The 17,015-nt window shown below is 40.7% G+C and overlaps 1 protein-coding gene across 3 annotated transcripts in view; it reads left to right on the top strand.

Annotated features, from left to right (window-relative positions):
* Positions 1-3,535: 3,535 nt before the first annotated feature.
* LOC131231886 (serine/threonine-protein phosphatase PP1 isozyme 3-like) overlaps positions 3,536-17,015 on the top strand; it is a 57,645-nt gene continuing 44,165 nt past the window's right edge. The window contains exon 1 of one of the 3 annotated variants that reach the window (XM_058228230.1): positions 3,536-4,063. In XM_058228230.1, the coding sequence (XP_058084213.1) occupies positions 3,886-4,063 (178 nt within the window). In that variant the 5' untranslated portion in view covers positions 3,536-3,885. The remainder of the gene's footprint in view (positions 4,064-17,015) is intronic. The other 2 variants (XM_058228231.1, XM_058228232.1) reach the window with 2 other exon arrangements.

Raw genomic sequence — 17,015 nt, 5'->3', positions numbered from 1 at the left:
GTAACCCAAGACCCACCTATTTAAGGTAGGGATTTTCAGATGCAATTTCTATCCATGGTAAGGCCTACCGGATTAATGGTCTGGATCACTAAACATTGGCCCATCTGATGAGCGGAGTCCATCCGTGAGATTTTGTACAGACAGGGACCATTAATCGTTGATAAATAGGAAGCAGATTGCATACTGAGTAACTCTGTGGGGTATACCCTCATTCATGCATTTCATCTGTTCCGTCCATCTATTTTTCCGGATAATTTTAGGGTTTTAGCCCAAAAATGAAAGATATCCAACGCTCAAGCGGAACACCACATGGAACTGTGTGAACTGAACATCTATAGTTGAAAAGTTCCTGGGAGCAGCTATAGAAGTTTTAGATCAAGCTAAAATTTGCTTTTTCTTTTTTCCCCTTCATCCATGCCCATGTGATCTTATGAACAGGTTGGATGAAAAATAAACACCACTGTAAACCTTAGGAATGTCTCAACGGTGGAAATCAATACTTTTACTTTTTCCTGCCTAATGTCTGCTTGAGCATTGGATATACTTCAATTTTAGGGTCAACCCTTAAAATGATCTAGAAAAACGGATGGACGGCGTGGATAAATCACGGTACACTGTGATTTCTGATAGGTAGAGTTGGATTGGGATATGAGGTGACGGTGGGTGACCAGGACATTCGTGACAGGGAGATGGGAGTCCGATCATTGGTTCCGTATCAAGTCGGGATATGTCATCTTAACGGTTTGGATTGCATCTTCATGAGGAGGACTGAAGACGTGAACAGCAGCAAGCATCCATTCGTGTGCGAGATCCCAACCATCTACAATGTAACCCCCAATGTGATGTTACCCTGTCAAAAAAAACTAGGGCAGTTTGGCTGTCAGGTGGGCCACAAATGTGATTAATATAAGTTGGGAATTTTTTATGGCCGTCCATTTTAGAATCCAATTTTGATTGAACTGATGATTGTATATGCCTGATTTAGCGACCATGCATGTTCCCCATCTGCCCCACTTTCAGGTGTGCCGCCATTCACCTTCTAAACTGCTTGTCGCGCCACCTGGTAGCATTATTTTATAAACAATGAGGACTGAACATCCACCATTGAAACATTTGTAAGGCCGGGAATAGCTACGGAAGTTTTGGGTCAGACTAAAATACATTTAGTTGATCCGGGTATAAATGATTTTGAAAATGGCATAAATGACACATAAACAACACATGGGACCCTAAACAATTTCAATGCCAAGCATTTATCTACTCACTTTTTCTTGACAAGTGGGCTGCCTGAGTTAGGTATCTGCCTCATTTTTAAGCTAATGTCCTAATATAATTTGAAAAAACAAAATAGATAAATTGGTGGATTTCTCACAAACATCAAGATGACCTACCTACTTTCACATTACAAGTTCTTCATGGGAAAGGCTTTGACAATGTGCGTCCATTCACGTAGGAGGATCAGATTAGGTGTGGCTCTACCACCACTTAGCACCATATGGATGGGGAAAAAATATATATATCAGCTTGATCCAAAACTCTAGTGGCCCCCAAAAAGTTTTTAATGGTGGGCGCCCAATCAACACCTTGCGGTCCACTTGAAATTTGCATCAACCTCATTTATGAGCTTATACCATAAAATGATATGGAAGAATGGGTGTACAACATTGATGAAACACATACATCATGTTGGGGCCCATGGAGCACTGACCACTAGCCATTGGCTGAGTAGCGGATCCCTCTCCGTTGGGACCATAGTGCTCTCCTTGGTGTAAATATTGTGTATCCATGTTGTTCTTATGTATCAAATAAAAAATGAAGTAGATCTAAATCTTAAGTGGACCACACCATCAGAAAAAAAAAAAAAAGGTGATTGAATGCACACCATTAAAAAATATCCTAGGCCCACCATAATGCCCACTGAATGTTTTTTATTGTCCAATTTGTCAATCAGGTCACATGGATATGAATAAAGGAAAAATAAATAAACATCAATGGGATCTAAAACTTTTGTGGACAACAAGCAGTTTCTAATCCTCCTTGTGATGTGGTCCTCATATGTAAGCCTGCTATATTTTTGAGCCCATGCCGTAATGAGCCAGCAAAAGGGATGGATGGCATGGATATACAATGCATATAAATTAAGGTGGGCCCGTGTCAAGGAAAGCATTAGGAGAGGGATGAATGTTGCACACATGACATGTGACATGCGCAAAATGGACTAGGATTGCGTTTGATCTAAAGTGGAAAAACTGTGGACCTAACCATGATATATGTGTTTTATTCACTTCATTCATTCATTTTTTTTTCAATTTATTTTAGGGCATGAATCTAAAAATGAGGTACATCCAAAGCTTAAGTGGCTCACACTGCAAAAAACAACAGGGATTGAACGCTTACTATTGAAAACCTTTTAAGGACCACAGGAGTCTGATCAAGCTAATATTTGTGTTCTCCCTTCATCCGTGTTTGTGTGACCTTAAGAAAAGGTGGAATGGCAAATAACCAACGTGGTAGTCTAGAAAGGTTTCAATTGCAGTTATCATTATCCTCGTTGCATCTTGTGGTGTGGTCCACTTGAGCTTTGCATCATTTTCTGTGCTCATGCTCTAAAATGATTTGAAAAAATGAATAAACAACATAGATAAAATACATATATCATATATCGTGGTGGGGCCCTCAAAGTTTTGCCACTCATTCACATTATTAATGTCTGCGGTGTGTTGTACACCATGCACTCCGAGTCCATGTAAAACCAAATTGTGGGCCCCACTGTTAGACAAGTCACGGTACCAAAAAAAAAAAGCCGATAGAAAGATCCCAACCTCTGACTCAAGAAAACTTATTCCATTATTCGGCCATATCTCATATCAGCCATTCAACAAATGTTGTCTGAATTATTAGTTTTACATAATTAAGTTATGCAGTTTTTGGTTCTTCATCCATTTAAAGTGTCTCACCATTTCAGCTATTTCATTCGATGTACTTTTATGCCACGTCTGTAGTTTAGTGCCGCCTGCTCATCAACAGCTACAGTCAAACAGAGTACGGTTTTTTCTAGAAGAGTTTTATAATTCTCTTGTTGCCTGTGATGCTTGATACACAGGATCTTGAAAACGGTACACGTGGAGTAAATTAACTCAAATTAAATCAATTAAATTGTGTAACATACTGTATTTAAGTTACAATCTGAAAATCAGACCATTCAAAAAATCTTCACCTGTGATTCTTGGCTACTTATTTTTTGAAATAAGATTGCCGGATGTTTTCATTTTTGACCGTCCAAGAAATGTCCATCAATCTAATAATTGGATAATTAAATAAAGGTAAATTTTGGTTCGTGATGAATAGAAGATTTTACCCACATATTGGACAGTCTATTTTGAAATTCTTTTATGCGATATATACAATATTTAGCATTTTGTAAGTGCCTGCGTATCATTCATCATGGTCGGCACGAGCATCAAAGTAGATCTACTTTTTTCTCTTCGAATCGAAGCCCACCAGTAAGGAGCGCCGCGGCAGCCGCGTGTGCACAGTGCGCACACCCCCCTTCACGCCGTCTCTTAGGTCAGCCACTTCGCCCCCATCCTCTCTCTCTCCCTCACTCAAAAGGAAAAAAGAATCTCCTTTCTCTCTTTTTCTTTAAATCTGCGATCGCCACAAGAATAAAGAGAGAGAGAGAGAGAGAGAGAGAGAAGAAGAAGAATGTTTCAAAAGCTCTCTCTCAGAGAGGGTGCAATAAAAGGCAAATCCAAAGCGAAAAAGCAGCAGAGGTAGAAGAAAACCGAAGAAGATCGTCTCCTCTCTCCTCTCCCCTTCATATAAATAGAGAGAGAGAGAGAGAGAGAGAGAGAGAGAGAGAGAGAGAGAGAGAGAGAGAGAGAGATGGATTCTGGTGTATTGGACGACATCATAAACCGGCTTCTGGAAGTGAGGGGGAGCAAACCAGGGAAGCAGGTGCAGCTGTCGGAGTCGGAGATCCGGCAGCTCTGCGTCGTCTCCAAGGACATTTTCATGATGCAGCCTAATCTCCTCGAGCTCGAAGCCCCCATCAAAATCTGCGGTATTTGCGACATAACCCCCCAACTTCTCATTGTTCTTTTGCGGAATTCCTGATCTGTGCATGGATTAAATTGCTTTCTTTTTCTGTTTTTTCCCCTCCTGAAATGGCTCTCTCTCTCTCTATCTCTCTCTTTTCTTTTTCCATTTTCAGTAGGAACTTCTTTTGAGAGTTGGAATTTTTGTGGTTTTATTGCAATTTGGCCACTTTCATGCGGGCAATTCTTTCTGGAATTGTATTCATGCCGCCGGGTTGTGTGAAGGATTGGATGGTGGTTGTCAATTTTAAGATTGCATTTTTCTTTCTTTTTGGTTCTCTCTCACTCTCTCTCCTTCTCTCACAAAAAAACAGTCAAAATTACAAGGCTGCACAGGAGAATTAAATTATGAACATTGGGTTTAAAGAAGAGGAAATATCTATTATTCAGAATGATTACATTCATTTTTCAGTCCAACTTGAAAGTAACATAATTGCAATTTGGAGTCTAATCCTACATGATTGATTCCAAGGAGGGCAACTTCAATTCCATCAGTTCTTAATCGGGTTGACTTTTGGAATTGAATTCAAATTTATATCCAGAACACCCTAAAGCAGCAAGAAGAGTACGGTGATTACACCTATTTTCAGCAGATAATCTTTAGGATTGGTGTAGTCTGATGATTGGATGTGCAGACTCTGAAGCTGCATCACTAGTCTAATGGGTTGCATAGATTGGATCCCTATGAAGGAGGGTTTGGTAAGGGGAGAAAGGGCCCTTTCCGGCAGGTTTAGATCATGAGTGGTCTGTGAAGGATGTGTACCAACAATGTGAAGAGTTTGGAAAAATCACAGAGACTGTTGTACCTAGAGACAGAAACTGGGAAGTTTATAAGATTCGTATCATGATGTACTGATGTTTCTTTAACAAGATGAGGCAGAGAAGTTAGTTGAAATCTTACCTGGGAGGAGGATAGGTGGGTGGCATCTTACATTGAATATTGCAAGAGATGGGGTGGTAGAAAATGGGGTTATGAAATAGATGAGGTGTTCCAGGAGATTTGAATAAACAAACTGTGGCTAAGAAGACTGGTGGAATCTAAGAATCTGAATCCCAATGAGAGTTAGGTGGAGGGGAAAAGTTTGTGTGAAGAGGTTCATAGAGGGGGAACATCATGCAACTGAGGGGTTTGGAAAGATTTGCTCAAAGGAAAAACGAGGGTGTTGATAAGCAGTATTCTGGCATCCTTTCATGAGATATCATCTCCATGCATACCCTTGTAGGGAAGGTGGACTTCAACAGGTTTTGCCTGGAGGAGGTGAGGCAGTGGGCATCTGAGAATTGGAAGACTCTTATCCCACTGGGATAAAAAAAGGCTAGACTAGTGTTCAATCCTCATCATGTTGTCGTAGGAGAGGGATGCGGATAAAATCTTATTGGAAGGATGGGCATGCTTGGAGGGAGTTATGATGAGTCTCTTCCGGTGGGGTGATGCCATGGCTTCATCAGGGAGATCTCCTTGGTTCAAGATATGGGGAGTCCCTCTTCATGCTTGGATGTGGAGACTTTCTCCATAGGATCATGCATTGGCTTTGTTTTGGAGGTTGATCCAAAGTCAACAGAAGATTTAGAGGTGAATATAGTGGAGATCCTTTTTGACGATATCATTATCTTCTAAACAATAATCCCTCCAATGGTAGAAGGTAGAACTTACAATGCGAAGATTAGAGCGTAGGGAGATGATGTTGAGAAATGGATGGTTTCATCTTCTGTTTTGGTGGTAATCTCAGCTACTGATGTCAGTTTTCATGGAAGGCGGTGGAAGGAGGTAGCGATTATAGACGCAGGAGAGGTGAAGAAGGAGAGTGCTGACGTGAAGAGGCAGCCCACTTGTTTGAGGGCCATGTCATCTATGATGGCCACCTGGCACCTGTTTGATTGGAGGGATAGGTTTTCTCCCAGACCTAATACACCTACTGCTGGTTTGAATAATTGTCAAAGAAAAGGAGAGGTGTTGGGAAGAGGGTATTCACATGGGGTGGACGTGTGCCTAAGCAAGGTATATACATGTTGGTTTGATAGGTAGGGCATTAATTGGGATGTGTCGTTGCATGCATATGTGTCATTGATCTCAATGGAGTGTAGTCCTATTGGGAGATGAGAAATGGAGAGGAGTCGCGAGACTCCTACGAGATGACTCCTTATAAAAAAAGTTACTACATCATGTGAGACCTCTCGATCATTTGGTTTTTCTGAGGCATGCAAAGCAATGAAGACACATATTGGGTTGAAAAAAACTCTTTTGTTCTCTCTTCTCCTCCTTGCATGAGATTTGTTGGTGAAGATTTAGACTCTTTAGGGATTGGAGAGGAGGTGCGAAGCCTCGGGGGTGATCTTCGTTTATCCTTTTTTGTTTTTCTTCAAAGGTAAGTCCCAATCTTTCTCTCTTTTCATTCTCTTCCTATTCAAACCTCAAACCCCATCTCTTTTTTCTATTTCTTCATCATTTCTTTTCCTCAATCCTCCAAACACCCAACCCATCCAAAACCCTAATCTGTGTACCCTTTCTCATGGCCACGCGCATGCATGCACGGTCGTGCAAGGCTGTCCACATGGACAACCACTTCCCCTTTGTTTTTGCTTCGTTTCTCCCATAAAACCTTAACCCTAATTCCCTATTCCATCCCTCTTGGAAACCCTAATCCTAATCTTTCCCTAAACCCTAACCCCAGGTTTCCTATTTTGAACACTTGGCCCCAAATTGTGTCCAATACTTGAAATCATCAATCTAGTTGAGTGTTGGGACTATCCTATGCTAGAACGGGATTCCCACATCTCTTAGGGACTATTCTTTCAAAGTTTTATACTGATTATGGATGGTGGGATGATAACTTTGGTTAGAACTTAGTTAAATCTGATTTTTTTGATTTGTGGTAGAGTACATGTTTTTTAATGTTTGATTTAATGTAGTAATATGGAAATTGATCTCATTTATCACTTTAGCTTAGACAACCTTTATCCTGCATCAATTTTGGTATTAGAGCCTAGGTCTAGCATAGGTAGTGTCCCATCTAGTTCCCTAGTTCATAATGGACCATATGGACCCTAGGTAGATTGCTGAATTTTCTGACTTCGTACTTTACAACTCCCATATTGCTGGAATTTCCAGATTTGGTGACTTTTAAAGTTCCTTGTTGCTGGATTTTCAGTTTTTGCATTATTAGAAGTGTCCCAAGGCTGTCCATTCGGTTAGAGCATTTAAAATCATCATACATAGAGTGTAGGTGCATCATATTGTAGTGTCTAGACATAGGAGTTATTTCTTGTCGGAAGCGGATTGCGTACTGAGTAACTCAGTACCCTAAGCGTACTGAGTAAACTCTGTGGGGTCCATAGTGATTTATTTATTTTATCCACTCGGGCCATCCATTTTACCGGATAATTTTAGGGCTTAAGACCAAAAATGAAGTATATACAAACCTCAATTAGACCACACCACAGGAAACTGTGTGAATTGAACATCTACCATTGAAAATTTCTTGGGGGCCACAAAAATTTTGGATCAAGCTTGTATTTTGTGATTTCCCTTCATCCATGTTTGTGTGATCTTGTGAACAGGTTGGATGAGAAATAAACATCACTGTGGGCCTTATAAAGGTTTCAACAGTGGAAATCATTATTCCAACTATTTCCTGTGGTATGGTCCACTTGATCTTTGGGTATGCTTAAATTTTTGTCTCAACCCCTAAAATAAGATGGAAAAATGGATGGACGCTGTGGATAGACCAGATACATTCACGGTGGGCCCAAAAGAGTTTACTCAGTACGATAAGAGCGTATTGAGTAACTCAGTACACAATCTGATTTCTTTCTTGTCATCACAATCCTCATTTGTCTAGTAGTCCTTAGGGTTGTGTTTAGTAGAGTTCTTGGTGTATGCACACTCGCATGGCTCGTGGTTCTGGTCTATCCCCCACGATGAACAGGAACAATTTTCTGAGGCTATTGAAAATATCAACCGGCACCTCACAAATATTGAGAACAACCAGTGGACCACTGTGATGCAGGGATGAATGTGATGAGGTCGATCACCGTCTTCTTCAAGGATAACTACCCCGAATCCACGGAGCTTCTCTAGACTCCTCACAGAGACTTCTTGAATCTACGAGGAAAAGAAATATAAATAATTTTAAAATATATGAAAGAAACTTGTTGATTGATTGATAGATGAAATAAACGAGTCTACAACCCTTTAAATAGGGATACTAAGACTAGGAAGAAGTTTAAGAATTAAACTATAATTAAAACTCCCTAAAATTCGTAACTTACTATAAATACTAAATTTTCTATTTATATTAAGTGTCTTATGTGGCTTAACCACGTTATTCTCCTATTTTTTCTAAACACTTTTCATGTTGGGCACAACTCCTAAAGGCCAACGGATGAAAAGTTATAATCAAACAAAGACTTACTATTTGTAGTAAAAGCGGAATTAATCATGGAATTTGGCCGTTGATATGATGGAATCTCTCAAATTTGGCGTGGGCAACCCGGCAAAGCCGGGTTGGTTTGCTAAAGTAGTTCGTCCTACCCCAAAATCACATATGGTATGTCGAGTAACTCATTCCAGTTTGCGAGATATGCCTGTTTTAAGGTTCTGACGGTCTTGATGACTTTTGCCTCTGATCGGGCCTTTTTTGATCCATCTTGGACATGAAAGTGTTCGCGATCCGCTCTACATCACACTGCCACCCAGGTAACTGCTAGCACCCAATGCATAGCTCAGTTGGAAGCGTCTCGTACGGCTAACCCCAACATTGGGGAAGATCGCCATTCTCAAGCTGAGGAACCAACTGAAGGTGGGCATGATAGGGAACATATGAGGTACCAAGGTCAGGGAGTAGGTCGTGGAGGGGTGTGTGCCCAACCACATTGCAAAGTGTTCTAAGATCACTATGATCCTGAGGATAGAGTGATGAAGAGTGTTAAGGTTGACATGCTTAGTTTTAATGGTTGCTTGGACCCCAAAGTTTTTCTGGACTAGCTAGTAGACATGGACCACTTCTTCGAGTGGTATGACATGTCTGACCAATGACGGGTCAGATTCGCTATGATGAAGTTAGTGGGTCAAGAGAAACTATTTTGGACTAACGTGGAGCGCACCATGGCAAGGCGTTAAGAAGAGCCAGTTGTACACTGGGTCTAGATGAAAGAGCTCCTAAGGGAAAAGTACATTCCGCTTTCCTACCACCAGAAGCTCTTGGATCAGTGGCAATCCCTAAGGCAAGGAACAATGCTTGTGACGGACTACATCGCTAAGTTTGACAAGTATATGATGCAATGTAACGTCGAGGAGGACCCATCCATGACCTTATTTCGATTTAGGACGGGCCTCTAATCTGAGCTTCAACGTGAGCTTATTCCTCACGATGTAAGCACCTTAGAGCATTCCTATCAGATGGTGCAAGAATTGAAGCAGTACGTTAAACCCCATTTCATGAGGTGGCTTGATACGAATACTAGTCCCACTCCTCACGAAGCCAGGCCAGGTATTAGTAATCAAACCAAGGCCCTCACTAGTACGCAACCCAGTCTTAGAGATGTCAAAGGAAAAGGGGTAGCTAGTACTAGTACTACGACCAATGAGTACACCTAATGTTTCAAGTGCCAAGGATACGACCACTTTGCGCACCATTGCCCCACAAAAGAGCGTGGTAAGGCACTTGTTATTGGAGATGCGGATGATGAAGAACAAGGCGAGTATGAAGATGAAGTGTACGGGCCTGTTGGAGGTGCTAGTGATGAAGAAGTGGAGGAATTTGAGGTCGTGCCACTTGTAGTTGTCAGATGTGCCCTAGCATAGGCTAAGGGTAATGATGATTGGTGCATGAGTACAACTTTCTATACTTACGCCAAGTGTGGAGAGAAAAACTGCAAAGTGATCATAGATAGATAGTGGAAGTTGATATGACCACTTTGCGCACCATTGCCCCACAAAAGAGCACGAGCACTTGTTATTGGAGAGGTAGATGATGAAGAAAAAGGTGAGCATGACGAGAAAGTGCACGAGCCCGTCGGAGGTTCTAGCGATGAAGAAGAGGAATTTGAGGTCTTGCCACTTGCATTTGTCAGATGTGCCTTAGCACAGGTTAAGGGTAATGATGATTGGCGCATGAATACAATTTTCTATACTTATGCCAAGTGTGGAGAGAAAAATTGCAAAGTGATCATAGATAGTGGAATTTGTTCAAATGTGATCTCCGCTAGCACCCCCGGATCGCTTATGGTTGAAAGCTAGTCCCCATCATGAGCCCTATAAAGTTTTTTAGGTAGAAAAGACGTTGCTACCGGTTTCGTAGCAGTGTCAGGTTCCTATTGAGTTTGGATCTTATTAGGACAGGCTTTGGTGTGATGTGTTACCTGTGGACGTAGGCCATATCATCTTGGGTAGGCTCTGGCTGTTTGATTGTGATGTGACTAGTATTCAAAATATCGGTATCGCATTACATATGACATCTTTAGGATACAAATATGTATCGGTTATCACATGGGATATATCATTTGTATCGGGTAATTTATTGCACTTCTTGGGTAACATGGGGAAACATTGGGAAAATGGTTGAAATTTTTTTATGAAACTTCATGGATTGTTAAAAAAGTCCTTAATACACACTTTTAAATCATAATATTTCAAAAAAGAAGTGCACATAATAAGTTTCCTTTGTATAGGGTTCTAAGCTATGCATTGTCTGACTGAACTAATACAATTATATTCAAATTGAATGCATAACATTTGGAGTGTATGTGATGATCATTTCATCAAACACTCCTAAATACTTGGAGATTAGTCTTAATCGTCTGCTGGTTAAAGGGAAATTTTGAAAAAAAATTTAATAATAATTTTTTAATTAAAAAATGATTTTTATTTTCTGAAAATTGACAAGGACTTAACAAATTAGTAGATCAACCCTCATACATGCTTGATTTCATGTTTAGAGTGCAACATTGCAAGCAATTTGGGAGAAATTGGGGAAATTTTGAATTTTCTCCAAATTTCCTCAAATTGGACCAACTACACTGAAATTTTGAAATTAGGATGTATGTGATTATCATTTCATCAAATGCTCCTAAATACTTCAAAATTAGTCTCAATTGACAGCTGGTTGAAGGAAATTTTCGAAAAAAACATAGAGAACATAAAGAACCAATGGATATCCAAATCAAAGCTCCAACTCCATGATTTTTCATGCAAAACATGAAGAACCAATGGATTTGTAATCATTTGACATTGATATAACATAATTTTAGAAAGGGGGGAGGGGGGAATTGAAAATGCTCACCGGATCGAACATGTGGAATATATCGGCACTACCTGTGCGTTTTGTATCGCATAGGTGGGAAATATCGGCCAATATCATTGATATTTAAAACATTGGATGTGACAATATTCAGTCGTTCGAGTACTTGTTCATTCATACATGAGGGCAAAAAGATCAAGTTGGACCCTCTTTCACCCAAGAGCATCGCGAAAAAGGAGGACGATGTTAAGAAAAGCGATCCTAAAGTTTTGAGGAAATCCCACCCTCTGTCTCTACATATTATAAATGCTAGAGAGTTTGAGAAAGAGACTAAGGCAGATTCGGCAGTGTATGCCCTCGTAGCTAGAGAGGTTACACCCCAGGTTAGTGCAGGGTTGCCACGTGAGGTGAGTTTGGTTTTCGAGGAGTTTTGAAGATGTTTTTCCTGATGATTTGCCGGACGAGCTTCCACCCATGAGGGACATATCACATGCCATAGATTTGGTCCCTGGGTTAACTCTATCGAACCTTCTTTACTATCGAATGAATCCTATGGGGCATGTAGAGTCGAAGAAGCAAGTAGACGAACTCCTTAGAAAAGGATTCATCCAGGATAGTATGAGTCCATGTACTGTGCCCGCCCTTCTCACGCCTAAGAAAGATGTCACGTGGTGCATGTGTGTGGACAGTCGTGTCATCCATAAGATCACGGCCAAGTATTGGTTTTCCAAACCGTGTCTTGACGACATGTTAAATATGATGGCCGATGCCACGATCTTTTCAAAGATTGACCTCAAGAGTGGGTACCACCAAATACGTATTCTCCCAGGAGATGAATAGAAGACTGCTTTTAAGACAAAGGATGGGCTATACGAGTGGTTGGTCAGGCCTTTTGGTTTGACTAATGTTTCGAGTTCGCTTATTAGGGTGATGACCTAGGTGTTGAGACCCTTCATTGGGAAGTTCCTAGTGGTATACTTTGATTACATTCTTATTTATAATACCACTAAGGAACAATATCTCCACCACTTGAGGCATATTTGCGGGTTCCTTCAAGTAGAGAAGTTGTTTTCGAACATGAAGAAGTGTACGTTCATGTCAGATAAAGTCATCTTCGTAGGGTTTGTCGTGTCGCCTGAGGGCATATCTGCGGACCCCGAGAAAGTCAGGGCCATAGTGAGTTGGCCTGAACTGCAGAATATTCATGAGGTGCCCAACTTTTACGGCCATGGTGTGCCATAAAGGCCGTTACATAAAGGTATCGGTGGCAACACGTTACGGGGTCGCAATACAATCGTTATGGAAAAAAATGACCCGTAATTGCCGTTAACGACACATTACATCTCCTATAAAGGTCATAATAGCCCCATAATGGTCTAGTATGGGACATATAGGTTTTTCATGCTTTTTAATCAACGTCATGGGGTAGATACAGGTTTTTCAGGGGTTTTTTCAATAAATAAAAAAATTAAAAAAGAGAGACCATAACGGTCGTTATGGGGCCGTAACAGCCGTTATGCCCCGTATCGTAAAGGTAACGGTGGTGGCCATTACGGCCACCGTTACCGTTACAGAACACCTTGTTCATGGCTTAGCCATCTTCTATAGGCAGTTCATTAGAGGGTTTAGTTCCATTGGAGCTCCTATCACAAATTGCATAAAGAGGGGTGTTTAAATGGACTAAGGTGGCCTCAAGAGCTTTTAAAGAGATCAAGGGCAATATGACAGAGGCTCCCACCATGCGCCTTCCTGACTTTTCTAAAGTCTTCGAGGTTGCGTGTGATGCTTCAGGCGTTGGTATTGGTGGGGTTCTTACTTAGGAAGGGCACCTTGTTGCTTACTTTAGTGAGAAATTGAATGAAGCAAAGCAACAATATTCTCCCTATGACAAAATTTTTTTGCGGTTGTGCAGTCTTTGCGCCATTGGCGTCACTATCTTCTACCGCAAGGATTCATCTTATTTTCTAACCATAAGGCCTTGCACTATCTTAACTCCTAAAAGAAATTAAACCCAAGGCATGCCAAGTGGGTCCAATTTCTTCAGGAGTATTTGTTTGTGTTAAAGCACAAGGCCGGGGTTGAAAATAAACTAGCCGATGCCCATAGCTGCAGGGTGATGCCACTCCAATCCATGAGTATCGAGGTGACTGGGTTTGAGCAGTTGAAAAAAGAATATCCATCATGCCTAGATTTTGGAGAGGTGTATGCGTCATTATTAGGTGATTAGATGAGGAACGATTGTGGGTTTGTCATTGTTGATGATTTTTTATTCAAAGGTGATAGACTCTGCATTCACTATACCTTTCTCCGGGATTTTCTTGCTTGGGAGCTTCATTCCGGAGGGGTGGCTGGTCATTTTGGGAGGGACAAGACTATTACCCTTGTAGAGGACAGATTTTATTGACCAAGTCTCAAGAGAGATGTAGCCAAAATTATTAGGCAATGTAGGATTTGTCAATTGGCAAAGCAACAAAGGCAGAATACATGGTTATATACGCCTTTTCTAGTACCTCATGCTCCATGGCAAGACAATAGTATGGATTTCGTGCTTGGGCTTCCCAACACTATCAAGAAGCACGATTCCATTTTTGTCGTGGTGGACCGTTTTTCTAAAATGGCCCACTTTTTGCCGTGTTCGAAAACGTCGGATGCCTTCAACATAGCCAAGATTTTCTTTGAGGAGGTGGTTCGCTTGCACAGTTTGCCGAAGACCATAATGTTTGACAGGTATGTACGCTTTACGAGTTACTTTTGGTAGACACTTTGGCATATGATGGCCATGAGACTTCAGTTCTCGTCGGCATACCATCCTTAAACTAATGGGCAGACAGAAGTGGTCAATAGGAGCTTAAGAAACCTGTTGCGTTGTCTTGTGGGAGACCATACTAGGATCTGGGATGCAGTTTTACCTATAGCCGAGTTAGCATACAACAATTTGGGAATATGTTCATATGTATGAGTCCATTTGAAGTCGTGCATGGGTATAAACTTAGGAAACCAATAGATCTCATCCCAAGCCCATCTCACATAGGCCATCTTAGTTAGCATTTGCATTTGCACAACATATCCACGATTTGGACGTTGAGATCAAAAGAAGGATTAATGCAAGTAATGAAAAGTGTAAGATTCATGCTGATTCTCACCGCAGGTTTTGAGATTTTCAGGTGGGTGGCTATGTCGTGGTTTGTATATGACTAGAGTGGTTTCCCCATGGAGCTGTTAAAAAGTTGCATGCCCGCAGCGCAGGTCCCTGTAAAATTTTGCAAAGAATGGGCGCTAATGCATATGTGGTGGACATCTCATCTAGCAAGGGCATTAGTTCCACGTTCAACGTAGATGACTCGGTTTCTTGTGATGGACCTGTTATTGCACCCACTAGCCCTCCTATAGACCCGAATATAGATTTGTCCCCTAGTCCTTGGCATTTTCCTGGCCCATTATCCCATTCTTTACCTTCTTAACCATCCTTACCTAAGAGAAGAGATAAGATTGAGGATGTGTTGGATCACCACGTGGTTTCCACAATGCAAGGAGGATTCTAGAAATTTCTTGTCGAATAGAATGATAGACCGACATCAGACAACACATGGATCACAGAGGCAGAGTCTTAGAGATTGGATCCTGACCTTCTCGAGTGGTTCCATAGTTTTTCTTTGCTAGAGGCGAATGTTTCTCAGCAGGGAGGATTGATGAGGACATCAGACTATCATATAGGGTCTACTAGAGGAGTAGGAGGTCCCAGACTACAGCTCTAGTTATGTTATGGATAGACGACATCTATATGGGGCACAACAGGCCACTTTGAAGACCCCACATGCATGGATTGTGCATCTGGAAGACCCTATACTAGGAAGATGCATGTGGGGTTGTTATTAAAGGAGCATTCGACCATTGGATTGCAATAATTGGATTGGGATTTGATGATTTAGATTCATTATTTTTCAGTTTGCACATTTTTTAATACTAGAGGCATTATAGTAAATTTTACTTTTTGAGACTATAAAGGGGGGGGGGGGGGGGTTGGAACTCTTTTGTTCTCTTTTCTCGTGCGAAGCCTCAAGGTTGATCCTCATTTATCCATTATTCTTCTTTTTAAAGGTAAGTCCCAATATGTCTTTCTTTTCATTCTCTTCCTATTCAAACCTTAAACCCCATCTATTTTCTCTATTTCTTCTCCTCAATCCTCCAAAACACCCAACCCATCCAAAATCCTAAGCCGTACACCCTTTCCTGTGGCCACACGCATGGGCGTGCTTAGCTATCCACGTGGACAGCTACTTCCCCTTTGTTTTTTGCTTTGTTTCTCCCATAAAACCCTAACCCTAACACCCTATTCCATCCCTCTTTGAAACCCAAACCCTAATCTTCCCCTAAACCCTAACCCTAGGTTTCCTATTTTGAACCCTTAGCCCCAAATTGTGTCCAAGGCTTGAAAGCATCAACTACTCTAGCGTTGAGGCTATCCTATTCTAAAAGGGGATTCCCACATCTCGTAGGGACAATTCTTTTATAGTTTTATATTGATTATGCATGGTGAGAAACTTTGGTGAGAACTTAGCTAGTTAAATATGATTTTTTTTTTTTTTTTCCTGATTTGTGTTAGAGTACATGTTTTTTAATGCTTGATTTAATTGTAGTAATCTGGAAATTGATCTCATTTATCACTTTGGTTTAGACAACCTTTAGCCTGCATCAAATGGTGAACACGATCCTCTCAACAGATAATTTAAAGAAGTGGAAATGGCTTTTCCCAATAGTGTAATGTGTAGGAATGATGAAGAGTCGTTTCTTCCACTCTTTGGTTGCTACGGAGGTGTGGGCTTTCTCTCTCTTTATCTAGGGTGGTATGGATGCTTAACACCTTACTAGGTAATGCGATGGTGGAATGGCGTGGGGGTTGCTCAATTGTTCGATAGTTGCAAGAACTCTCTTTGGAAGATGCGCTTCTTTGGGATGGACTGTGGAAAAAGAGGAATTCTAGAACGTTTGGCTGGTATTTAAGGAAGGATTCTCCACATGATCATCAATTGGTGCTTGCAAAAGAGGAATTTCGAAGGGTCCCTAAGGTCTATTTCCTATAGTTGGATGGTGCAACTTCTCATTTATATAGTGTATTACTTATTTCCTTCTTCTTCTTCTTCTTCTTCTTTTTCTTTTTATTATTATTATTATTATTATTATTATAATTTTTTTAAAGGAATACGATCATTAAAAAATAAAAAAAAGAAAAAGAACAAAAAAGTAATGGCCTTGAAATGTTACATCATGTAGGACAATAAGTCTATGATGGCATGCCTACGATGGCCACTTCTTATTTAAAAGATCCTTAAAAACATAAAGGGATTCTTAGAACATAAACTAAATATATCAAATGCCAGTATATTCTAACAACTGTAGCATTTTGGGCTCTATTTTTCTGTTTTTTTTTTTTTTTTTCCCCCTTTCGTGGAAACTCTTTGATTCAAAAACCTTTTTATTTCCTTTCATAGAAACCTGGTGGTGGAATGATGATATACAAAAAGTTACAACGGGAAACGTGTATGTTTCAAAGCGCAACAAGGGACTAGAAACAATGAAAATCTCGAGTAATATATAAATGCCAAAAAATGATTGCTAAGATAGTAATGAGGTTAAACTTAAGGCTTATGATGATCTTTACAATAGATTGGGGACACGAGAA

This window comes from Magnolia sinica, chromosome 17, assembly GCF_029962835.1.
Source record: "Magnolia sinica isolate HGM2019 chromosome 17, MsV1, whole genome shotgun sequence".
NCBI classification, from domain to species: Eukaryota; Viridiplantae; Streptophyta; class Magnoliopsida; order Magnoliales; family Magnoliaceae; genus Magnolia; species Magnolia sinica.
Note: the sequence above shows the minus strand (reverse complement) of the source record. Positions and strands in the feature narration are given on the sequence as shown.